Source organism: Eptatretus burgeri, chromosome 6 (genome assembly GCF_056783735.1).
Source record: "Eptatretus burgeri isolate ZD-2024b chromosome 6, Ebu_testis_v1, whole genome shotgun sequence".
Classification (NCBI taxonomy): domain Eukaryota; kingdom Metazoa; phylum Chordata; class Myxini; order Myxiniformes; family Myxinidae; genus Eptatretus; species Eptatretus burgeri.
In genome coordinates this window covers 47,147,044-47,174,100 of record NC_140966.1, presented here as the reverse complement: position 1 = coordinate 47,174,100, position 27,057 = coordinate 47,147,044, and the positions used below count along the sequence as shown (strand labels likewise).

Below are 27,057 nucleotides of genomic sequence, written 5' to 3'. Positions count from 1 at the left end.
AACCAGGTAAGATATCTGAACATTATCTTTCAAAAACACAACCCACTCAGACAGCTTTGACAGATTAAAAAAAAGTATTTTCAAAGATTTCATGAAAAAAAACAAGAAATTTTCACTGTATAATTTTCTATTCAAAGCCTTCCCTCCAATTCATCGAATAAACTCACCCATTGTCTGTTGCCTCCTTCTTGTTCGTTTCTCTTCTTTTTACCAAGGATATGAGAGTGCACACGAATATTATTATCATGCACATCACAATGACAATAAAAACCACCTTGGAATCGGTGTCAAACAAAACTCCTCCTTTGTTCACTTTTAATGCATCAGGATTCTCAGTTTCTTCTGTAACATATAATAAATATCCTTCATTGAATGACATGTACCAAGACACTTCCAACAAGCATGCAAATCCAAAACACTGAAACTTTTCCATCCTCATGCATGCGGCTGACATTGGTAAGTGTTGGAAAAGTTGTATAATATTTGCTTGAGAAGCAGTTTAGTGTAAATATTACAAACAGCTGGTGTATTGAAGGCTGGTAGGATGGCCTGGAGGTATACACACTTGCCTCTAAGCTGTTGAGCCTTGTTTTGAATCAAGGCTCAGCTAAAAAATGTCAACCCAGTGTTTCACAGGTAGGGTGTTTCATCAATGTGTGTGTTGTCCCTCGGATAGATGTCAAACTGGCATCACATCGGCCAACATTAGTTGGTGGACGTTAAAGATCCCACAGTTTTCTTCGCGAATAGAAAGTAAGCCATCGCCAGCACCCTGGCCAAAATCCAAAAATTCTAGCCCTGTCCTCCTGTGTCAGAGTGGTGATGCATTCAGGACTGTAACCCGAGCTATTGAAACTGCTTTGGCAGCACCGACAATATGAATGTGCTTGACAGGCTGGCTACAGGTGTGAGTGCATCTGCAGTGGATATGAATCATCTTTCTGACTTCCCCTCAAACACAACTACCACCACCACCATCATCAAACTTCAATAAAAACACACTGTTCTGTACACACTATAATGCCAATTATTTATTTTAATCATTGCTCAGTCTGACGTTGGAACCTAACCCCCTTTTCCCATTAAACCAGGTCAGGTCAGGTATAGGAAAATGCACCAGAGCATAACATCAGTGTGGCATGCACTTTCCGCCGGTATTCCATGGGCCTCCGTCTGGCCATCCTCCAGGCAGATGCCTGGCCCATCCCCATCTCCTTCAGATGCTGATTAACGTACTGCAACAGAGGCACGTGGTGAGCCCATTGGCCTCCTCCACCCACAAGGCTCCCTCGCTGAGAATCTAGTGAGCAGGATCAGCACCAGCAAAATGACCGACATGTCCATACAGCCGTGTCTGACACAGACTATACGGGTAACAAATCTCATTTGAGCTTCTCTCAGCAAACACTCGTTGGACACAAAGTCTGGTGAGCAATAACCAAGGATTCTCCGAAGCGACCTTGCACTGAAGTAGTTAAGTGTCCATCTCAGATCTTTGGTCAGAGTCCAAGTCTCACATCTAAAGAGCAAGACGAGAAGTGCCAAGGACTTAAAGATTCAGGCTTTCGTCCACCTGCATTGGTTCAGACAGCACCACATCCCATGATCCAGTGAATCCATGACTCCACAGGCCTTACCCAGATGTCTCTTGACCTTTGGCTCACAATGTGCAGACAAGAATATCACTGCCAAGGTAAGTGAATCTCGCTGTGACCTCAGCATCCTCACCACAAACAGGAACAGACAAGATAGCAGCATCCAAGATGTCATTGAAAGCATGGATCTTAGTTTTGACCCAGAAAACCGGTAATCCCAGCAGCTCCGACTCCTCATTCAGTGCCTGGAAGGCCCCCATAAGGATATCCATCATCGACACAAAGAGGACTGCATCATCTGCAAAATCAAGGAAAGAGATCTTGACATTCCCAAATGATGCATGGTCGCTTGATCTCTCTGATATCCTCCCCAGAATCCAGTCCATAGAAGTCCTTAAAAGTGTGGGGGCCAACACACAAAGAAGGTAAACTCCAGTAACAACTGGAAATAGGTCTGAGATGGAACCACCACACTTCACAACACTCTCAGTACCAGAGTATAGTTCAGAAATCAGATTAATCAGTTTTGGTGGCACCCCACGAGGACCGAGAATCCTCCAGAGGGCATCCTGATTCACTAAATGAAACGCGATGCGGAGATCAACATTGGCTGTGAGCAGCCCCTCGTGGCATCCTCGCCTGTGCTTGGTGAGAACCTGAAGAGGAAGGACATGCTCAATCGTTAACTTCTTTGGTATAAAGCCAGACTGCTCTGAGTGCTGGTGCTCAAGAAGATGGTGGCAGACTAAATCAATAATTATCCAAGCAAAGACCTTGCCCAACACTGATAGCAGCATTACCCTTCAGTACTTGCAGCCCTGGCAATCACCCTTCCTTTACCAGAGAGGGACAACAAAGTCCCTCTTCCAGTTAGTTGGGATGATACCTGTGTTTCAGAGCACAGAAATGCATGCAATGACACGAGTACTGCATTTTCACCAGCCTTGGAGAGTTCAGCATAGATGCCACAGATCCCAGGAGCTTTACCTACTTTCAAAAGGTTCACCGCAGGGTGTATTTCCACAAATTAAGGTGGTTTACACTTGATTGGAGGGTCAGAAATAGGGATAATAACACCCCTGATATCCAACTCAACAGTTGGTGGGTCAGCCTGGTACAGCCACTAAAAGTAACCGGATCCGTGGGCCTTCACTTCAGACTTCTCTGTCAAAAACTCAACACCCTCCATTCTAACTGCAGTACACTCAGGGACAGACTTTGAGGAACATAATGCTCAAATTCCTCTGCAGCAGGATGAGAATCTCATCTAACTACAGGTGATGTTTTACCCCTTCAGATTGCTCGCACATGGGCCTTGTTTGCCCAAAGTGAATGTACAGTTTTACGTCTCAGCTCCCTGAACGGCTCAGCTCTGCCATTAAGCCTGGCCCTGCAACTCTGGTCAATGGCATCCAGTGTCCCTTGGGAGACAACGTTGTTCTTCGCCTGATGGTGGGTTCCAAGACAACCACCGGCAGCATCAAGGTAATGGTTGTCTTGAAGGCATTCCTCCTCTCTTCAGGATCTACCAAAACACACAGACCCCCACCCCACCCTTCCCCACCCCCATACAAATACCCACTCACGCTGTTCGCAAACTCCTCAGCTACACCCTCCTCCTTGACCAAACATCCAGCCTCGGCTGGGATGTTACCATTCTCCTGGATTTGAGATGCAACTTCAAAATTTCTACAACTAGCCTGTGGTTGTTATTGATTAACTAAGCACTCCGGTCAACTCTGCAGTTCTGGAGCATCCTCCATTGACCATCAATGAGCAAATGGTCAATACCCTTTGCGATACCACCAGCATTGGAATATCAAGTCAAACGATGAGCCTGTCGGTGCTGAATCCATGAACCACCCCACACTTCTTGCAAAGTCAAGGAATTTAGTGCTATTCTGATTCAGTTACAGACTTATGGGGACCAACACATGTCTCATAACCATCCCTATCAGTGCCAGTTGATACATTGAAATCCCTTAAGACGAGAAGAGTATCTCGCCTGGGGCAATGAACAACCACAAACTCGAGTGTGGCATAGAATGCCTCCTTCAAAGTGAGACCACTCACCTTAGTTGGAGCATATACAGAGACCAGGGAAATTACACCAAAAGAGTGATGAATCCTCAGTCTCACAATATTGTTACGGCTGTGGAAATTTGCAATACACCAGAAAGGTCCTCAAGTTAGATATATTGATAAGTTCATGGGTAGTTAGTCCACACCCGTTGTTTAGAGGGAATATGTGTGATTCATCCGGGCTGCGACGCTTTGAGTTAGCCATTTTTCTTTACCTGTCGTTATTTTGGAACAACCATGCCATCTCAACAACAACGCCATCTCAACAACCATGCCATCCACACCACAACGCCACGAAAGGAGCAACGAAACCAGCCCCACCCCAATTTCTCCTCCCGTAAACAAGTTTGACGGTTGGAAACCAACTCCCACCCCAATTTCTCTGGAATGTTCCTCCCCCCACGCACGCGCCACGAAGGGCGGGGTGGGCGCAGGAGAAATAAAAGGGCAAGAGGAGCGCCTGGGAAAGAGAGGGGATAGCAGAGACTTGGGTTAGTCGTGTGGAAGTCTTGGTCGTCGTGGTCTTGGTCCAAGTCTTCGTCGTAGACAGACTTGGGGCAGTCGGGTGGAAGTCTTGGTCGTCGTGGTCTTGGTCCAAGTCTGTCATGGTCCAAGTCTTCGTCGTAGACAGACTTGGGGCAGTCGGGTGGAAGTCTTGTCCTCGTTGCCGTGGGGACGAGGCGTCACATCCTGCCCACCGTTGCAAGGCCCGATATCAGGTGCGGCTACGCTCGTTGCTGTGGGGTCGAGGCGTCACATCCTGCCCACCGTTGCAAGGCCCGATATTAGGCGCGGCTACGCTAGTTGCTGTGGGGACGAGGCGTCACGACCTGCCCACCGTTGCAAGGCCCGAGATCAGGCGCGGCTACGCTAGTTGCCGTGGGGACGAGGCGTCACGACCTGCCCACCGCTGCAAGGCCCGAGATCAGGCGCGGCTACGCTAGTTGCCGTGGGGACGAGACATCGCGACCTGCCCACCGTCGCACCACGAGGGTGCGGGTAAGACCCTTCGGTCTCGTGGGCCTTTTCGGTCATCCACGGCCCACGACCATAAAGGTCTACGGACCCCGTCTACCCCCTTGCCTGTGAGGGAGGTCTTTCTTTGTTTTCCTATGCAAGCTGTGGCGCTGTGTCCTGCCAAGTAGAAACTGTGCAAGTGCTTGTAAATAATAATTATAGTCGGTCGTAGTGCTTTTGCATTCTATTTGTTGCTTGTATATTGCATGACTGCCTTGCTTGTGTTGTGTGTGTAATTGAAATAAATGTGCTTGTGTGAAACGTATCCTGTTCGTGGCGTCCTTTCCCCATTGGAAGTGCCATCTTGTATCGTGGAATGAGTAGTGGGTTTTGAACGCCCGGTAAACAGAATCACATCCGTCGAGGTCGGCGATAACACCGCTCGGTTATCACTGTAGCACGGAACGGACCGCTTAAGCAGTTCGTGTCCTCGGCTGACCTGCGGCGAGGTACGATCGCCCAGTCGACCACTCGCGCAGGTACTTGGGTAGGTCGAATTTGGCGAGCAACCCTATCCTGCGCGGGTGGGCAATTGGCACGATCGTGGTGAGGTTAAACCCCTACCCGTGACTGGCTCCTGGCGGTAGTTCCAGGAGGGTCACGACTGAATTGTCCGTCCAGTGGGCGACGTGGCTGCCATTAGAGGTACGCGGCCGATCGCACGCCAGGCGGGCCAGAATTCGCAACAATTTGTTCACTGACCTGTGTTATCTCAATTATCATGGGAGTGAGCTTATTGGATACAACTGCAGCAACTCCTTGGGCATGGTAACGATCAGAGCAACCAGACCAGTAGTAGGTGGAACCACTTGCCATGATTTCACCACTATCCGGTTTTTGAACCTCAGAGAGTGCTGCAGTACTGATGTTCAAATGCTGGAGCTCAGATGATAGCAGATACAGGTTATCATCCTCTCTTAGAGTGAGGACATTCCAGGCACTCACACAAAGGGACCGCCTCAGGTTAACCCGATGAGATTGCCGTTTGGTGGATGACATCTCACCACCATCGCGACACACACCGCAACAACTTGACCCAAGAAGGTTACCCCATGCTTTTCCTACCATCATCAAAGATTGATGGTCCTGAAAGGTTGCTCCAATCCCGCCATCCGGTGAGCTGCCCCATGAAGGACAGCTGCACAGGAGGTACTCCCATGACCCATGAAGGTTATCCCGTGCTTTTCCTCATATCATTAAATAATGGGGATACTGAAAGGTTGCCCCTAATCCCGCAATCCGTTGAACTGCCCTGTGAAGGGCAGCGGCAGAGGAGGTAGTCCCACAAAGTGTTTTTTCACTTTTTTTGCGTTTCTTGTGGAATGAGGTGTTTTGTAGGGGCCAGAGTGCAAATCCTGCCACCAACCTCCTAGAAAGAGGTCACACAACTGCAGGAGGACATTCACAGACACAGTTGGGCACTAGATATGGATGGCCTGGCTCATAAGCTCCTCCTCTGCCCTTTGAAAGGTTTTGTGTTTTGTCCTCCTGGGTGTCCATGTCCATACATCCTTCTCACCATGAAACCTGGTGGGGGAGACGGTTTCTTCACCGCCAACCTGATGATGAAACAGGTTAGTACAGGTTTACATGCTACCTGTAGCAAGTCAGAGATCTTCATCTGGCCTGACCTGACAATTAAACCAAGGTATCCGTGTTCATGAATTCTATATCTATGTGGTTTTCACGGAACATTACCCTTGCAGATGCTGAGGTTCATGTGAATATACTCACCTTGATCAATTTTCAACAGAAGGGGTTGTTTTTTAATTTTCATGTTGTTGAAGTCCGAAACCCAGCAGATGTAGTATCCGCTGTCTGAGTTTGATATGTTGTGAACAGTAATCGAGACATCTTCATCAGCAAAATTTCCAGAAAATTCCACTCCGTCTTTGAATGAAAGTGGCTTTTCAACAACTGTACAAATCTGATGAGATGGAATACAAACAAATCCCAGCAATAATCACGAAAATAGATCACAATTATAGTGAAAAATATTTGGTTTAAAGATAACGGACTGAAAATGCAGGATCAATTCATAAAGAATGTCAGGATGTTACATTGATCAAGTGATTATTTTATTGACTATAGGTTGTGGCAAATAACACCATGACCTTTGTGAACATGATATTAAAAATCATTTACAGTATTTAAACTTCATTAAAGTCCTGGTATTGTTTGAAGTTCCAAGAGTAAAATGATAATGGGAGACACTGATCGATTTCAGCAAAAAAGTTTTACCTATAAAAGTGTTTTTAAAGGATTGTAAATCTGGAGCCCCCGGTGTGTACCCCGGTCAGAATAGGTACACCGTATCCCTGAGTGTCGTAAAAGGCGACTAAAAGAGTTGGCGTCAGGAAGGGCATCCGGCCATAAAAACATCGCCTCAAAAGGAAACCATGATGAGTACAACTGATGGGCAGGGTACAGCCTGAAGTACCCCGTGGGGGTCCTCACCCCCTCTCGTTAAAACTCAAGGTGGGGAACCCGATCGAAGCAAGGGAGGAAATTTTTCCATTTATGATGACCAATCGTCTGATGCCCCACGTGGAGATCGGTTTCTGAGGTTTGGTACATGGAATGTAGGGACAATGACAGGGAGATCTGGAGAAGTGGTTGAAACATTGGTCAGAAGAAGAGTGGACATATGTTGTGTGCAGGAGACACGGTGGAAGGGAAGTGGTGTGAGAATGGTGAAGGGAAGGCAGGGGCAGAAGTACAAGTTTATGTGGCAAGGGTGCCCGGAAGGCGTGCATGGTGTTGGTGTAATGTTTTCTGAGGATTTTGTAGACAGTGTAGTGAGTGTGACGAGAGTGAGTGAAAGGTTGATGATGGTGAGACTTGTGATCGGAAATCTCTTGGTGAACGTCATCTCGGGATATGCCCCGCAGGTCGGTCGAAGCGATGAAGAGAAGAACATGTTCTGGTGTGCGATGGAGAAGTTGATGGAAAATGTGAAAGATGAGGAAGTTGTTGTGGTTGGAGGAGACTTGAATGGACATGTGGGAAGGAGTCCAGACGGTTTTGAGGGAGTCCATGGGGGTTATGGATATGGTGTGAGAAATGGAGAAGGTGAAAGGATCTTGGAGTTTGCTGATGGAGCTGATTTGTTGCTCTGTAATACTCAATTCCAGAAAGCGAATAATAAGCTTATTACATACACGTCAGGTGGGTTGACGACAACCATTGACTACCTGATGGTGCATCAGCGAGATAGGGGAAACCTCCGGGACACAAAGGTGATCCCAGGGGAGGAGACTGTTTCGCAGCACCACCTGGTTGTCTGCGATATAAGGGTGAAAGGTGCGCGGAGAATTCGGCGGGTGAAGTACCAACCGAGGATGAAGGTGTGGAGGTTGAAAGAGGCGGCAGTGAATGAAGCATTAAGAGAGAGGCTGAGTATGGTTGAAGATGATGTGGTTGAGCTTGAAAGTGGTTGGATGTCAATGAAAGATAGTCTATTGGGAGCCGTTGGTGAGGTATGTGGATGGACAAAAGGACCACCGAGGCACTCGGAAACATGGTGGTGGGATGATGAAGTTGGAAAGACGATTGAAGAGAAGAGGAAGAAGTTCAAGGAATGGCAAAAGGCAAAGGATTCGGTGGAAGAAGAGGCTGCACATGAAAGCTATAAGGAAGCCAAGAAGGCTGCAAAGAAAGAGGTTGCAAAGGTGCAGGAGGCCCATAGGAAAATGTTTGGAGAACGCTTGGATTCGGAGGAGGGTCAGAGAGCGGTATTCAGGATCGCAAAGCAGATAGTGAGAGAGAGATTTGATGTGACGGGGGTGAGTTGCTTGAAGGATGAAGTGGGACAAATTGTTGTGGATTCAGATGGAATTAAAGGAAGATGGAAGAGATATATGGAAAGGCTGTTGAATGTAGAAAATGAATGGGATAGAAACATCGAGAGTAACCCAGTTTTAGGACCAGCAGAGAAGATAACTGAGAAGGAAGTTGAGGAAGCTATAAGAGCAATGAAGAGTAGAAAAGCAGGAGGGCCGACGGGAGTTGTGGGAGATATGTTGAAGGCAGCGGGAAGTTGGGGTGTGAAGAGAATGACAGAGATCTGTAATCTGGTGGTGAAAGAAGGCCGCATTCCAGTGGATTGGGAACTGAGTACCCTCATCCCTCTGTACAAGGGGAAAGGTGACCCTCTGGACTGTGGCTCCTATAGAGCAATAAAGTTGTTGGAGCATGGAATGAAGGTATTGGAAAGGGTGTTGGAGAAGAGGATAAGGAAGAAGGTAAAGATTGACAAAATGCAGTTTGGATTTATGCCAGGAAGAGGAACGACAGATGCAATTTTTATTGTAAGGCAGTTGCAGGAGAAGTACATGAACAAGAGGAAGAAGTTGTTTTTTTGGTTTGTTGATCTGGAGAAAGCATTTGATGGGGTTCCACATGAAGTTATGACATGGGCATTGAGGAAGCTAGGAGTGGAGGAATGGTTGATCAGAGTAGTGATGGCCATGTACGAGAGAGCACGCACAGCTGTAAGGACGAAGGATGGGAACAGTGGTGAGTTTGAGGTGAGGAGGGTAGGAGTGCACCAGGGGTCCGTACTAAGTCCACTTCTATTTGTAGTTGTGATGGAGGTGCTGGCTCGGAGGGTAAAGGAGGGTTTACCGTGGGAGCTGCTGTATGCAAATGATCTGGTGTTGATTGCAGAGAGTATGGATGGACTGAAGGAGAAGATGAACAAGTGGAAGGAATGTATGGAGGCAAAAGGTTTGAAGGTGAATATCGGAAAGACGAAGGTGATGGCAAGTGGTAAAGCATGTGGTGAGGTGGAAAGGACTGGGAAGTGGCCGTGTGCTGTGTGCAGGAAGGGTGTCGGAGTGAACTCCATTCAGTGTACAATGTGTGCTGAATGGGTTCATCGAAAATGTAGTGGGGTGAGAGGGTCATTAACCAGTGTGGCAGCTACATTCAAGTGTAAGGTGTGCATCGAGGGAGCTGCAGATGAAGGGATTGTTGAGTTGGATCTTGGAGATGGTGTGAAGCTGGAAGGGGTGAAAACATTTTGCTATCTCGGAGACATGCTGAATGGAGAAGGTGGATCAGACTCTTCGACGGTTGCTAGAGTGAGATGTGCATGGAAGAAGTTTCGGGAACTGAGTGGCGTGCTGACAAAGAGGGGAGTGTCGTTGAAGCTGAAGGGAAAGGTGTATGCTTCATGTGTGAGGAGTACGATGATTTATGGGAGTGAGACATGGGTACTGAACATGGAGCAGCAACAAAGGGTGGAAATGGTGGAAATGCGAATGGTTCGGTGGATGTGTGGAGTATCGTTGAGAGAGAGGAAGACAAATGATGACTTGCGGAAGATGATGGGAATAGAGTCTGTGATGGAGGTTGTGAAGAGAAACAGGTTGAGATGGTTGGGTCATGTGTTGAGGAAGGATGAAAGTGACTGGGTGAGAGGAGTGTTGGAAATGAGTGTAGTCGGAAGTAGAGGACGGGGAAGACCGAGAAAAACTTGGCTAAATGTGGTGGAAGAGGAAATGTGGGCAAGGGGATTAAGAAGGGGAGATGCAGAAAACAGGGTAAAGTGGAGAAGATTGTCATGGGGCCCACAAGGCTAACCCCCGCTTTAGCGGGGAAAATGGCCTTTAAATGCTTGTGTGTGTGTGTGTGTGTGTGTGTGTGTGTGTGTGTGTGTGTGTGTGTGTGTGTGTGTGTGTGTGTGTGTGTGTGTGTGTGTGTGTGTGTGTGTGTGTGTGTGTGTGTGTGTGTGTAAATCTGGAGCACATTGACAAACACACACAAAATGTAAAAGTATAAGACTTAAATGACATTATTTGGCAAACCTGTGTGTCACAGGTGAAATGTAACATGAGACCAAACTTGCTTTTCCCTGTTCGATGTAAATTTTTGGAAAGAATAGAAATTTTATTTTTGGTAAGAATGGACAATGAAATTTATAATTCATTGTCGTTTTCTTTTTTTTCTTTGAATACAAATACCGTACATAGAAATATTTCTGCCTGACGTCATCTTCCCATTAAGTTGGGATTGGTGACTCATAGAGCATGTACTATTTGGTCATCTTTCAACAAAAGGCTGGCCAGGTCTGACGTTTGACTGAAGGTTTCAGAGATGTAGAATTTGTTCATAATTCTGGCGATAACTCGCTCGCTCTTTGTGAAAGACTGTCTTCTTGGTTAACGACCACAATTATTCCCATGTTCTTGTGGGGTTGGCCAGGGAAAGCTTGGCCCAAGTTTAATGAGCTAGGTGACCAGCCTTAACATTCGACTAAGGTTCAGGCAGGAATTTGGAATTTGGCCATGATGCCGGCGATAGCTCGCCTCCTCCGCATGGAGGACACCATGGAACCTTTAGATATTAAACAGCTCGAAGGTGATTATGCTGCTTCTGCACCATCCTGCTCAACCACAAATAAAAACAGAGGTATTTTAATTTTCTACCTTTGGCTGCTGTGGAATCATAAATATATGTATGTCGCATTAAGGTCGTTCACTCACAAATTTAAATCAGCATGTGTCAACACAAATAGCATCATGATTGCGCTAACATGATCAAACAAAAGATTGAAAGTCACTCAAACAAAAATTATTCAAATGAGTGCTTTGTCTTTATAGAAAATAGATATAATCGCTGCCTCAACCCGCTCTCTGCAGTATCAAGGAGATAGCTATAGGATCTACTCCTGTCAAGTCAGTATCAAATCAAAAGAAAGACCAATTACTGTACCGTAGTCCCACAAAGGAAGCCAGACATAACAACACACACACACACACACACACACACACACACACACACACACACACACACACACACACACACACACACACACACACACACACACACACACACACACACACACACACACACACACACACACACACACACTATTACGGCAGTGGAAATTCGCAGAACACCATAAAGGTCCGTAGTTCAGTTAGATCGATACATAGGTGTTCAGTTAGATTTCCCCACCTTTGTTTAATGGAAATTATTCGTGTCACAGGGCTGTGACCCTTTGAGGTAGGTTTTTCTTTTTCTATCATTATTTTGGACCAACCATACCTCAACAACCAAATCACCACAAACAAATTGTTCCCCTTAACCACAACGCCAACCATGCCACCATCACTACAACCACGATCGCCTCTACCGCCCACCACAAACAAATCGCCACCAATAACATCGTTCCCAAACGACCACAACCAAACCACCACCACCTTCGCCCCTTTACCTCCACAACCGTCAACAACTCCACACCACAAACATCGCCTCACTTTCGTTCCCGAAACGACGCCATCTTTGCGCCAGCAGCGGTGGGATCCGATCAAGCAGCATCGCTGCAGGCAGAGGCAAGGGTTCTCTCGCCGTGCAGAGTTGGTGATTTCAACCACGTCGGCTCACTCTCCAGGAGGGGTCGAAGGTGAGAGAGCGTTGGTGATTTCAACCACGTCGGCTCGCTCTCCGGGAAGGGTCGGAGGTCAAAGGCTCGATGATTCCTACCACGTCCGCTTTCCACATGGGGTCAAGGGTCAGAGCAAAGGCCAAATCTCGTCCCCCCGGCCCTATATAAGGGCGAGCAGAACGGAGCTTCAAGGCAGTCTGAAGGGGTCGGAGAGCCGAATGGAGCCCAAAGTCTGGAGAGAGTCAGTCGGGGAAGGCCAAGGAGCTGCGTGGAGACCACAGCCGGGGAGAGCTTGCCAGCGCCAAGGCAGTCCGAGGTGATCGGACCTCGGCACAGTTCGCGCATCGCTGAGGAGTGGACGGGGTCGTAAGAGCATCACCTCTTATCAAGCATCAACTCTGACAGAGTACTAAAAGACCCGTTCGTTCCTCTCAAACCACGTTGCCGGCCGGGGCCCGGATCACCTCGCCTTGGCAAGGCCGCAATCAGGCGCGGCTGTCCTAGCGGCCATGGGAAACAGACGTCGCGACCTGCCCATCGTCGCAAGGCCACAATCAGGCGCGGCGGTCCTAGTGGCCGTGGGAAACAGACGTCACGACCTGCCCATCGTTGCAAGGCCACAATTAGGCGCGGCTGTCCTCGTGGCCATGGGGAACAGACGACGCGACCTGCCCATCGTCGCACCACGAGGGTGCAGGTAACCCGCATCGGTCTCGTGGGCTCATTCGGTCAACCAAGGCTCACGCAATATAAAAGTCCACGGACCCTTTCTGCCACTCTCGTCTATGAGAGTGGCCATTTCCTTTTCCTTTGAGTGAATCTTGTGCGCCGAGTCTGACAAGTAAAAACTGTTAAGTGACTGTACATTAATAATAACCATATTCGGTCGTAGTGCTTCCCTTGCTTTTGTTTGCCTGTATACGTGTTGGCTGTACATACGTGCATGTGTAACATAAACGTGCTTTGTTCAAATGTACCCCATTTGTCGTGTCCTCCTTTCACCATATTGGAAATGCCATCTTGCATCGTGGAATAAATAGTTGGGTTTTAAACAACCGTTCAATAGAATCGGATCCGGCGAGGTCGGGCGATAATACCTGCTCGGTTATCACTGCAGAACAGAACGGACTGCTTAAGCGGTTCGTGTCCCAAGCCGACCTGCGTCAAGGTACGGTCACCCGGTCGGCTGCCCGCGCAGGTACTTAGGTATATCGAATTCGGCGAGTGACCCTATCTTGCGCGGGTAGACAATTGGCTCGGCCGTGGTGGGGATTAGAAACCCACCCGTGACTGGTTTCCGGCGTTAGCTCCGGAAAGTCACAACTGAATTGTCCGTCCGGTGGGCGACGCGGTTGCTATTAGTGTAAAGCGGCCAATCGCACATCAGCGGGCGCGAATTCGTAACAATATATATATATATATATATATATATATATATATATATATATATATATATATATATATATATATATATATATATATATATATATATATATATATATATATATATATATATATATATATATATATATATATATATATATATATATATATATACATACATACAGATATGCACAAGTCTGGAGACGGCGATAGTTCACGAGCAATGTACACGGTTCGCCTTATTATTTTTTGACCTTTGAGGGGACGCCACGGGCAAACTAGCGGGAATCGGGGAAAAAACGTAAATTAAATGATGAAAGTTGTCGTACTCGAAGAGCACTACTTGCATACCTACTTTCATTCGAAACAGTTGAAAACCCAAGAAAACCTAAGTTCGTGACCTTGTGACCTTGTGACCTTGGGATGAAAATGAAAAATCGAGCTCAGTGGGGCTATGCAGGTGCCATTGTGCTAACCAAATACCGAAACCCCTGCCAGATTCGACAAACCCCCTCAGAGAAGATGTAACTTGAAATCGGCTACACCCTAAAAACACATGTTTTTTGGGCGTGGCTCCGCCCATAATGGGCGCAGTACACCCATTCTTAGGAAAACATAACTAGATCATGATATAAACCTCCCACCCAAATTTTATCAGGATCGGATCAAAACCCACGGAGCTATGCTCGGAACAGACAGACAGACAGACAGACAGACAAACAAGCCGGTAGGCGGACATGGGTAGTCGCCTACCCAATAGAACCTGACGCGATGGGCCCGTTCGATGGGGAATGACCTGAGGATTAATCACAAGAAAATTCATGATTCTAGCTTCAAGGGTTAATGCTGCAGATTGTTTTTTTCTTTAAAATACCCCCACATTGAGGTTTTTCGGCCGTTGCTAGGCAACGGAGGGGTCCATAGCAACGGTTCTTTCTCACACATAACTAGGACATACCATGAACCTACCATACCAGCTTCATGTATATCTGAGTCATAGTCTCTGAGATATAACGAACTTCGTTTTTTTATTGTTTTCGACCAGGGTTCATTCAAAGTTTATCTTCTCCGACAGTTTTCATAGGATCCGGCTGGAAATTTTTTGACAATATGGCTGAATGTACTGCCCACAGTCGCTTGTGGTCCGATTTTTGATTTTCGAAAAAATAAATTTTTTATGATTTTTCAAAAATTTCAAATTCCCGTTGCTAGGCAACGGTGGTGTCCATAGCAACGGTTCTCATTTGCACACAACTAGGTCATGGTATGAACCTACCAACCAAGTTTCATCGAAATCGCCATTGTATTAACTGAAATCGCCATTTTAAATACTGATAATAAGGGTAGAACAAATCTCAATTTTTATTTTTATTTTTTACGACTACATTGACTACCCAATAAACACACACACACACACACACACACACACACACACACACACCCAAAAACACCCCACACATCCATACACACGTACATACAAACACAAAAAAAAATATATATATATATATACACAAACACATTATGTACTGGTAACTACTTATAAAGGTTGTTTTATTTTGAAGTTATAACCTTAACTTATAAGTAATTTTCTGATTTCCCAACTGCCCGGATCATCAGCTGCGTTCCGTTTTTCATCGAGGTTTCGATCAAAGCCATACTCATGATCTCTTCTACCTGAATGACTCCATTCTCAAGCACTCCCTTTTCCAGGTTGATGTGATATTTTTTTTCCACCCTCTCCTTCACATGTTTTTGTTTGTTCGTTGTTGGTCAGTTTGTTCCTTTTCTGTTTCATCCACACTTCTCCATTCCTCTTCTTGATGTGTTTCATTCAGCTTGTGTGCAGTTTGTTCACCCCATGTGTCCTTCTCCCCCTCCCCTTGATTCAATGCTCACTCTCACTGTTGGTGTTTCCCCCTTTCCATTTTGTTTCCTTCCATTCTGCACTAGCTCTTACATGAGCCTCAATCAGGTATACAAAAAAAATGAGCCAATCCGTGAAAAGGTGATGGTTTGTTCGCAGGTTGGAACGTGATTCAGGGTGAAGGATTGCTCAGAATATTTTAGGAGACATGTTGACAAGACTTTTAGACGGATATTGAGTTTCAATGAGAGCATTATAAGAATAGAAGAAGAGTTGTAACTACATTAGTGGCAGAGTGGAATATTCCAAATGAGGATAAATAACCATAATCATAACTATGGTAATTATTTAGAGTGAAGTAGATGGTGCGCCATCGCAAGTCCCCATGCTTCCCACCGAAAGAAAAGTTGAAAGATGGCAAAAAGTTCCACCAGGAATGATCCAAGATGAAATTTTCAGTAAAAAAAAAAAAAATAAAATTCCCCCAGTTTTGACCCCTGTGATGCTAAGTCCCTATCCCTTGGGGGCATGAACCCAGGGTCAAATAAAAAACAATCGTTACATATTTCATGCATCCCTCAATTTTGACTGCACATACAAAGCTTCATTTAAAAATGTTAACAAATATGCCGCAGGGGGCAGGGCCAAACATGATGCTGCTCGAGCACCTCCGTGCCATGTGCTGATCATAACCAAGTTTGGTGAATTTCTGCCCAACCGTTTAGAAGGAAACTGCGTGACGGATCAACAGACGGATGTATGGACAGACAGAGCAGATTACCAGGTCCCCCCATATTTTCAAAAAAATGCATCAGGGAAATAATAATACCAACAACAATAATAACTGGAATGCACAATCAAAGATTGCATACCCTCACCCAGAATTGTTTTGTGAGGTTTTATAGTCCGTATTTTATAGACGTACTCACATTCTAATAGTATACATACTCCATGGAGGTACTCAGTCGAAAAAGGATAATGTGAACGACTGGCTACCACTAGGTGGCGTTTGTGGTCTACGATAGCCCATTCTGTGTTGACAAACAAACAGGCAAACAAACAGACAATCACACAAACAGTCCCAAATGCAATAACCCTCTCCTCTGGTGAGGGTTACAATAATAATAATAATAATAATAATAATAATAATAATAACAACCAAAAGCATTTATATACTGCAAATATACATACATGGCCAAAAGTATGTGGACACCTGCTCGTCCAACATCTCATTCCAAAATCATGGGCATTAATATGGAGTTGTCCTCCCCCCTCCCCCCACCCCTTTGCTGCGATAACAGCCTCCACTCTTTTGGGAAGGCTTTCTACAAGGCTGTGGGCATTTGCTTCCACTCAGCAACAAGAGCATGAGTGAGGTCAGCACTGATGTTGGGAGATGAGGTCTGGCTCACAGTTGATGTTCCAATTCATCCCAAAGGTATTTGATGGGGTTGAGGTCAAGGCTCCATGCAAGCCATTCACGTTCTTCCACACTGATCTCGCCAAACCATTTCTGTATGAACATCGCTTTGTGCACGGGGGCATTGTCATGCTGAAACAGGAAAGGGCCTTCCCTAAACTGTTGCTACAAAGTTGGAAGCACAGAAGCAAGTACAATATCATTGTATGCTGTATCATTAAGATTTCCCTTCACTGGACAGAAGGGGCCTCGCCCGAACCATGAATAACAGCCCAAGACCATTATTCCTCCTCCACCAAACTTTACAGTTGGCGCTATGCATTCTGGCAGGTTGTGTTCTCATGGCATCCGCCAAACCCAGATTAGTCCGTCAGACAGCCAGATGGTGAAGCGTGATTCATCACTCCAGAGAACGCGTTTCCACTGCTCCAGAGTCCAATGACGGTGAGCTTTACACCACTCCAGCCGATGCTTGGCATTGCGTTTGGTGATCTTAGGCTTGTGTGCGACTGTTCGACCAAGGAAACCCATTTCATGAAGCTCTTGATGAACAGTGTTTGTGCTGACGTTACTTCCAGAGTCAATTTGGAACTGGGTAGCGAGTGTTGCAACCGGCGACAGACGAATTTTCCGTGCTACGCACTTCAGCACTCGGCGGTTCCGTTCTGTGAGCTTGTGTGGCCTACCACTTCGCGGCTGAGCTGTTGTTTCTCCAAGATGTTTCCACTTCACAATCGCAGCACTTACAGTTGACCTGGGCAGCTCTAGCAGGGCAGAAATTTGATGAACTGACTTTGATGTTAGTCCATGGGCCCGGGCATATATCGGTACCATCTGGGAAACCAAACTTTAGGGCTACTAAGTTATTGGTAGGGACTATATGATTATTTCAATATGTGATAACCGTTCCAGAAGAGCAGCTTAGTGTATGTATTTTGCATTTTTACCATTTTACCATTCTGAGGTATTGACGTTTTGTGGGAAAATCACACAATGGACTATTGACACATCCCCTGAAGGTAATATCATTCAATAACAGCTCAGGATATCCAGATTTGTTTGCCTTTTCGCTTTCATTATGCGGAGGGTGGGTACATTCCAGAGATGATAACTACCAATAAGCTGCCAGTCTGCAATGGTTATCACATCAAAATATGATATATATATATATATATATATATATATATATATATATATATATATATATATATATATATATATATATATATATATATACACACCAATTCAAAAATCATAACTGGGATTGGTTTCCTTAGATGGTACCGACAAGTGGAATTTCTGGCCTGGGCCCATGGACTATGTTAGAAAGGTGGCATCCGATGACGGTGCCACGTTGAAAGTCACTGAGCTCTTTAGTTTGGTCGATTCTCCTGCCAATGTTTGTCCATGGAGATTGCATGGCTGTGTGCTTGATTTTATACACCTGTAAGCAAAGGGTGTGGCTGAAATCGCTGAATCCACGAATTAGAAGGGGTGTCCACATACTTTTTGCCATGTAGTTTATCTGCCAGTTCAGCCATTCAAAGTTACTCCATGATGCAGCTGAACAAGTCTGCACAATGCTTGTCAACCCATTGTTGTTTGTCAGTTCTCGATGCATTTAAAATACTGTACTGATAATCAAACAAGGAGTCAGCACATTCCAAGTCTTTGGTATGACTCGGCCAGGGTTTGAACTGCTGTTCAGTTTAGCCGGGTGGAGGTGGTTAGGAGTGATCCAATAAACTGATGATGACTTCAATCTAATATTTGGTCTTCCATTCGATTACTTATTTATATACAATTTACTATTTTTGATTTTTATTATTAGTTCCTTCTCAATACAAACATTGAATTGCTTATATATATATATATATATATATATATATATATATATATATATATATATATATATATATATATGTTTTGATAAACTCTACCATCACTGCTTCTGATATATTTACGATATTCTTAATTATTCAATTATTTCAATGTCAAAGTGAGAAATCCCATTTTGAAAGTATGCATTGGAGAGCTGTGTCCTTGATGAGTACTTGAATCCTTGTTTTGTCTTTGTACATGATCGAGGAAATATTGAGGATCTTAAAACTGCCATTTTGTATCCATAGATAACCATTTGGTGTTTCACTGAAACAACCACAAGGTGCAACACTAGCCAGGGACTGAGTCAAACAGAACACCAACTTGCTGGGAGGGAATCCATTGAACTATTTTTGTCCTATAAAAATTGAGCAAATTCTAAATTCCCCATAATATTTCAAGTAAATTAGCAGAGTATCCGTCTCCGACGGGTTCATGGATGTCTCACCTCAAATTAATAATTCAACGTAAAGTGACGATGTGGACTGTGACACGTGTTGCATGTTTATCTTATAGACAATGGTGGTCCGCTCAGAAGGGTTTTTGGGGTGTTTGAGGGTGTTAGGGGATCTAAAGAGTCTTAAACATCGAAGGGGTCTGAAGGGTCTTCAGGGTATTAAGGGCCTTTGAGTTATGAAGAGTCTAAAGGGTCTTAAGGACATTGGGGTTATAAAGAGTCTGAGGGGGTCTAAAGAGTCTTTGGGGTATTAAGCATCTTCAAGGGCCTTGGGGTTGTAAAGGGTCTCGGAGTTCGATATTTGACCAGTTTCATGTATCATAACCATGAAACTGGAGCACCTGGCCAAACACACAAAAAATGTAAAAGTATAAATTGGAACAACAACAACAACAAAAAATGTAAAATGTAAATGCATAAGAATAGACCATCCTACCTTTTCCACCTTTCCCCCCTTTTTGTGCTGGAACTCCCAAAGAAGCTCAATGTTATCCACATTCAGATGTTTGGGTGTAAAACTTAATGAAAAGACTGCATCTTGTCCTTCTTCATAATTGAAAACAAACTCCCCATCTTGAATAGAAGTATAGTTGTGGACAAGAATATTGATATCGACAGGGTTTGAGAAACCTGTACAAGAAATTTTGCTTGAAGTTGTACGAGTACAAAAATTCATTCAAGATCATGCACAACTATTATAATGGGGGCTGTGTGAAAAGTTATCATATGATATGGAAATAGAGGAACAATATTTGTGATTGTTTAATCTCAAGGTAAAAATGTAAAAACTTTTGCTTACATAAAAACTTCAGTTGAAGACGTTATACACAGGAGGTGATAAATTTCAGTTTTGATATTTTTATTGGAAAAGAAGGATCATTTCTCAATTCCCTGCCTGCATTCTTCTCTACAATTATTGTGACTTTAGGGTTCATGGTTTTATATTATTTCTCCTAATGATGATATCAGTGTGTTGGATTGTGAGATTGAACATGAATAATACTGGTTCAACAACTCACCTATGCTGAGTAGGGCCAAAAGAAACAGATTTTTTTTACTCCACATTCTGCAAAAAAAATAATAATAATGAAGGAAAATCAACAGTCATGCATTTAAGAAGCAATATATGTCATGCAAAATTTGCAATCAACAAAACAAAATTATTTTTAAAAACTATCAAAGAGGGAAAGTGATTCAAGGATTATGTCAGGTCAGGTGTGGGAGCATGCGCCAGAGCAGCACGTCGCTGCATCCGCTTTCCGCCGGTACTCCAGGGGCCTCTGTCTGGCCATCCCCCAGGCAGATGCCTGGCCCATCCCCATCTCCTTAAGATGCTGATCAACCTGCTGTAACCACGAGGCACGTGGTCGGCCCATTGGCCTCCTCTACTCACGAGACTCCCTCACTGAGAGATCTGGTGAGCAGGATCAGCGTCGGGAAAACGAGCCACATGTCCATACAGCCGCAGCTGACGCTCACGGACTATGCAGGTAACAAATCTCATTTGAGTCTCTCTCAGCAACCGCTCGTTGGACACAAAGTCTGATCAGCGATAGCCAAGGATTCTCCGAAGAGACCTGGTACCAAAGGAATTAAGTCTCCATCTCAGATCCCTGGTCAGAGTCCGTCTCACATCCACAGAGCAAGACTGGAAGCACCAAGGACCTGAAGACTCGGACTTTCGTCCTCCTGCACAGGTCCCGGAAGCGCCACACCCCATGATGCAGTGAATCCGTGACTCCCCAGGCTCGACCCAGACGTCCAGGATTATGTGATGTATCTGATATACACCCGAGGTTTGGTTCAGGCTTTCTCAGGAAGCCATGCAGGAAGGAGGTGGCACGCAGGGGCAGGGCTTGATTATCAGATGTGACTAGCATGTTCCCAAGTTATCTTGCTTGTTCAGTGAATAAAAGACAATGATTGCACCGAAAATCCCTGTGTTTGTTGTATACCGAACAGGGTGATGAAGGTGGGATCTTGTACAGTGCACGGAAAATCGGTTGGAGGAATTGCACACTCTGCAGTTGGACTATCTACTCAGTGCTCCATTGTCTACACCACGAGATTACCATTAGCACCTTAAAGATGGATCCATAAGTTAAATTAATGTGCCGGGGAGGTGGACAAGTTAAATTTACTTTGATCATGTGCAGTACAATTACCAAGATAACTGCAAAGAAGATGATGCCAGGAAAACAAAATAGCAATCCTGATGTGAGTATGTTGCAAAGAGACATTTCTTATTCTGCAGAATATTGCCACACCCAAGACCATGATGGATTTATAAATTCACACAAAACGCGTGTAGCCATGAAGGAGCACCTTTACCTACATCCTTTGTCATTGTGAGTCAATTCAACTTCTGGATGTGTCACCAGAACCCAACAGTCCATTTCAGCATTTGTAGCTCAATTGAGACATCTTACTATCACTTCGCATTGGCAAAAGTCAGAGTCTGTTCTGCATTGCAGGTTTGGTGCGATGTTTGATGACATGATGAGGGACCTGCTCATCATGGGAGTTTGGAAAGATCGAATTAGATGGCAACTACTTGCTGATCAGACTCTGACTTTTGCCATTGCAAAGTACATTTCTATCGCTATGAAGTGCAATGACATAAACACCGCAGATATGTCTCACGTCATCTCGGGTTGGTCTGGAGCTGTTCATCCATCAACTGTGTGCAACAATGTCCAGACACAAATTAAATGCCAGAACAGCCATGAATTTCTCAGACACCAATGTGGGGAAGAATTGCTGTTTACACTGTGATAGTGGACATTCTCCTACAATGTGTCACTTCGGGAAATGCTGTTTGAAGCGACTGCCACATGTGGGCTGGTCGAATTCCCTTTAGATGTTTGTCTTGAATACAGAAGAAGAGGAAAGAATAATGCAAAACACACCTCCTCAATACTGAGCATAAATGGGAAGATAGGACTGACGCAGACCGCACTGACTGCCACAGTCCTTTAAAGGACGAGTTCCATATAGAGTTGCAAAAACTGTTTGACTTGATACTGATTATTGTTCCTACCCCAACCTACATAGGTCATTGCTTCAGCAGCACAGCCACACCTTGTCAATGATGCTACCTCGCAGCCTTGTTCTGCACCCAAAAGAAGGGTGATTATTAACCGCGCTCCCGAAGCGAAAAGCGGGGTTAAGCAATTGGACCCGTACATGCGTGTCTACATTTTGGTATTCCCTTTTCTCTGGAACTGCTAGTGAGATTGACACAAAATTTTCACTATCGTTGCGACTACTCATGTCTAATAATCCAATGATAATTTTGATGTCAGTCATGTGGTGTGGCAGCCATGTTGGAAAAAAAGAATAAATATTGGACCTCTGTATCTCCGAAACCGCTCCATTGAAAAAATTGAAACTTGGCACCTGTAAAGTACTCCTCATGGGGAATAAGTGTGATTTTCCTTTTTGAATGATGTCATAGGTGCATTCATCATGACATCATAATTGCATATGTAGAATGTTGCATTCGATCAGTATGAAAAATGTTGAGGTCATCAAGGGATTAATTGGTCAACAGAAAAAAAATGTATGACATCATCGGTCATGTGGTTTGGCAGCCATTTTATATTTTGTTCCTAACCTTCAAAAATCTTCTTCTCTGAAACAGCTGAACAGATTTTGTTCATATTATCGAATGCCTGTTCATCATAGTTATGAATCGCTGTACAGTATGTGTGATTTCTGCATAATTTAGTCCAAAATCACTGGTATTAACACCTCAATCAGCAATGCCTTCTTCTTGTTTTTGTACCTAAGTATGATATCTGGTTGCAACGTTTTGTTTTAGATGTTCATGCTCAATGGGATCATTAGGTCGTATGTGAGCAATAGGTAATTCCACATTTTCAGTGATTGATTTTGGTTAATGTTCTCACAAATTTTCTGCAACTTGGATATCAAAACTTTTGCAGATGTGTCAGCGGATTGCATAATAAACTCTGTTTTGTTGTTGTGGGTACAGCTGTTCTGACATGAGTTTTTTTTTTTGGTGTGTGTGTTCAGGCATGATGCATAACATATCATCTCTTTGCTAAACACACCTTCACCCCTCACCTTTCTGTCTTCTTTTTTTCATACTCCTATCTCTCTCTCCCCCCCCAACCTCCTCACACCCCTCCCTCCCAGTGTATAGCAACGTTTAGTGAGGCATAGCTCACCCCACCAGTCCCCCCTTCCTCGCTCTTCCCCCTTCCAAGAAGCTTCTCCTCCCTCCTGTCTACTCTCTCTCCCTCCCTCCCTCCTCTCTTCCTCCCCTCCCTCCTCCCCCCCCTGAACCCCCACCCAACACCCCCATCAGAGACGTGATGGGTTGTATTTGCGAATACACACACACACACATATATATATATATATATATATATATATATATATATATATATATATATATATATCGGCTTTGGTGGAGCAGTTGTTTATATACACAGTATATATCTGATATATAAAGCTCATTCTAACCACTGAACTGACTCATTTACTGAAATTAAAGTTCCGTTCCTTCTGATTGACGTAGAAAGCTGGAATTTTGCATGCCAATATACATTGAAGCCAAAACACTGGGGGGGGGGGGGGGGTCACAGAATCGTTGGACAACATCCGTGAATTAAAATATAAATATATGAATAAAATTAAATGAAAAATATGCAGGTGAGCAACCCGAGACAATGGGTAAGCATGGTAATTTTGTGCACTGATGGACATCGAAGCTGATACACCATAATAAATCACAGAACCATTGGAAAGCATCCGCTAGTGAAAATATAAATAAATGAAAAATCAAATGTAGGTGAGCAACCTGAGACAATGGAGAAGCATGGTTCGTGTGCTCATACAATGTGCGTAAGCATACCCCACTTACAATGTGTAAGCATATCCCGTGTCTATATATATATATATATATATATATATATATATATATATATATATATATATATATATATATATATATATATGTGTATGTAATATATATATATATATATATATATATATATATATATATATATATATATATATATATATATATATATATATTGTTACGGATTTCAGAATCCAGTCTGATGAATGCATCCACACATCCAGGTCCTCAGACAGTTATTTCCTTAAAGGTCCCATGTCACTCAAAAGTACTGAAATTGCATATATATATATATATATATATATATATATATATATATATATATATATATATATATATATATATATATATATATATATATATATATCCCTGTGTCGTAAGAGGCGACCAGGGTTGCGTCAGGAAGGGCATCTGGCGTAAAACATGTGCCAAATCACTATGCGGATCATACGGATGATCCACTGTGGCGACCCCGAAAGGGAGCAGCCGAAAGAAGAAGATATATATATATATATATATATATATATATATATATTTATATATATATATATATATATATATATATATATATATATATATATATATATATATATATATATATATATATATCCTATAGGAGCTTTTCATCGTGATTTCTGATCTGACAATATTTTTTTCACAATACTGGTTCTGTAAAATGTAAAATTAAAAAAAAAACTTCTTAGGGAACGCCCCTAAAAATTCTGCCAAAATCTACTGAACGACGCGTAACCCACATGACGTCATCTCCAGAACAACAAAGGCTGCACGTAAATTACTCGGGTTGGTGGTCTCCGTGATTGTATTGGCTTTCTGTGCGTTTCCACATTTGATTGGTCGACTCAAATGCTTCGTTAATTTCTGCTTTTAAAAAAATCAAACATTTGGTTTTGAATAATGGATGACATGGAATTTGATTTGTCTGGTAGCGACAGTGAGTGTGACAGAAATGAAGGATTTTGGTCTGAATCAGATGGAGAATTGTCGGATAACGTAGTCACGGGAGGTGAAGTTCAGGCAGCTGGAAATGGAATACGGCCTTACCAGTTCGAGCCCGAAGCAGGACTAGCAGAGGAAAATGGCAATGAAATTCCCGGCGTTCATTATGATCGGGAGGACATCGAAGGAAGACTTGGCAATAACAACTGGTTAGACTAAATCCTATTCGTAATTCAATAATGTAAATTCTACTTGCATACTGCTCGATATCAGAACTATTTTAGTGAGGTGACGTGACCAGCGCAGCGCAGCTGGCATGTTGCTCCGTGGCGAATGAATCGCAAGTAAGGCCAGCCCATGTCATCGGCCGTATCTCTCCGCGCATAAAACGAAGCAATCTCGCTGACCGGATATGATGAAAACTTGTGTGCAGAACACACCTTGCGACACAATTGTCGAGAGTAGTCCGATAAATTTGACGATCTGTTGCATTTTTTAATTTATTTTATTCCTACTGTCATCATGTAGCGCCAGTAGAAAACAATGAAGAAAAGAGAATAATAAAAGAAAGCTACAGCACGTCAGATTTATCGGACGAGTTGAACGGACGATGGATTTATCAGACGACATTGCTTTTGAGGATGGGTACTGCATCAGGTTTCAGCCTCCTCAACTTCTTCAAACTGAACAGCGAATAGAGCCCGTGATCAAAGTCACTGTCTTCGAAGTGGGCGCTGCAAATGACGCTCGTGTCGCTGGGGCCTTTCCAGTTTCCCCTCGTCAGCTTCACTTTAGATGTCCATATTCTCCGAAGATTCTCATCTTTCGGGAATACATGAAGGCTTACACCGTCATTGGTTGTATTCCTCCATCCTGCTACGATACATCTTGCAGGCATTTTAGAAAGTAAGGCTAAAACTCTTTAAAACTTTCGCGAAACAATCACAGGAATTAAGACGATCAGTGAGATAGCAAATGCATGTGCACAATACATTTGTACGTACTTTATAGGTTGCGCTACGTCTCATCAATCGACTCTGAGCGAGTCGCATTCTGGAGATGACCTCAATGGTCACGTGACCTGCGGTTTGCTGAACTCCACTTTTTTGAGGGGCGGGGCATAGCAAGTTGTGAAAAACACTACAAATGTTCAAAATATTGGTCTAATTATCCCATTGTTGATTTAAAAAAAAGAAACATGGGTGATTTCTTCACGAGGAAGGTCAAGTTAATATATAAATAACCAGAAACTTTTGAATTACATGGGACCTTTAAATGCATGTTCAGATTAGCCCCATCCCCATGTCTCATGGGATTTTAAATGTGATGCGTTGAGAAGGGTAAAGAATAGATCCCCTCTCTTATGGGAAGCTTTTTTCTTTATGACAGACACGTTCACACACATTTCTTTCGCGAGCTCTGACACCCACCCATATTTTTCCTTCACAACGTTTATGCACACATTTATTTTGTGAGTTCTGACGCCTGCCCTTATTTTTCCTCAGCAATGTTTATGCACACATTTCTTTCACGAGCTCTGACATGCGCCCTTATTTTTCCTCAGCAACATTCTTTCTCGAGCGCCGATGCCCGCTATTTTTGAGAGTGCACGGGTCATCATGGTAACCATGCGCAAGTGGGGAGGGTGAGCTTTGGGCGGATTCTGCGCCCGCTGAGACAGGCCGCATATATAAAAACAAATTGGAGGTCTGTTCTGAGGAAGAAAGCGAGGAGAGAGAAGTAAGAGCAGGGAGAAGAGAACGAGAAAGAAAGCCAGAGAGGAGAAGTAAGCGTGAGAAGCGAGCAAGAAAGCGAGAGTTGAAGCGCACGAGGGAAGAAGTGAACCAGAGGGAAGCGTGCAAGCGAGGAAGTGTGCAAGCCCACAAGTGAGCGTGTGGTGCGTGTGTGGGTGTCTGACCAGCGCCAACAACGAGACAAATCGTCCTTCCCAGTGCTTGAGCAAGCGAGCGTGTGGTGCGCATGTGGGTGTGAGCAGCGCCGACAACGAGTGAGGCACGGGTCGGTCACCAACGTGTGAGGTGCTGGTCAGTCACCAACAGACGTGTGGGTCACTGGGCTTCACCAGTTTCGTGAAGTGTGAGGAGCTGCCCGTGTCGCAG

At 44.2% G+C, this 27,057-nt stretch overlaps 1 protein-coding gene across 4 annotated transcripts in view; it reads right to left on the bottom strand.

Annotated features, from left to right (window-relative positions):
• The window catches only part of LOC147024700 (uncharacterized), a 60,878-nt gene that overhangs the window by 2,465 nt on the left and 31,356 nt on the right, over positions 1-27,057 (bottom strand). For all 4 annotated transcript variants that reach the window (XM_085884852.1, XM_085884853.1, XM_085884855.1 and 1 more), the window contains 4 exons: positions 20,112-20,158; positions 19,529-19,722; positions 6,429-6,621; positions 168-342 (listed from right to left, as the gene is read on the bottom strand). In XM_085884852.1, the coding sequence (XP_085740978.1) occupies positions 168-342; positions 6,429-6,621; positions 19,529-19,722; positions 20,112-20,158 (609 nt within the window). The remainder of the gene's footprint in view (positions 1-167; positions 343-6,428; positions 6,622-19,528; positions 19,723-20,111; positions 20,159-27,057) is intronic.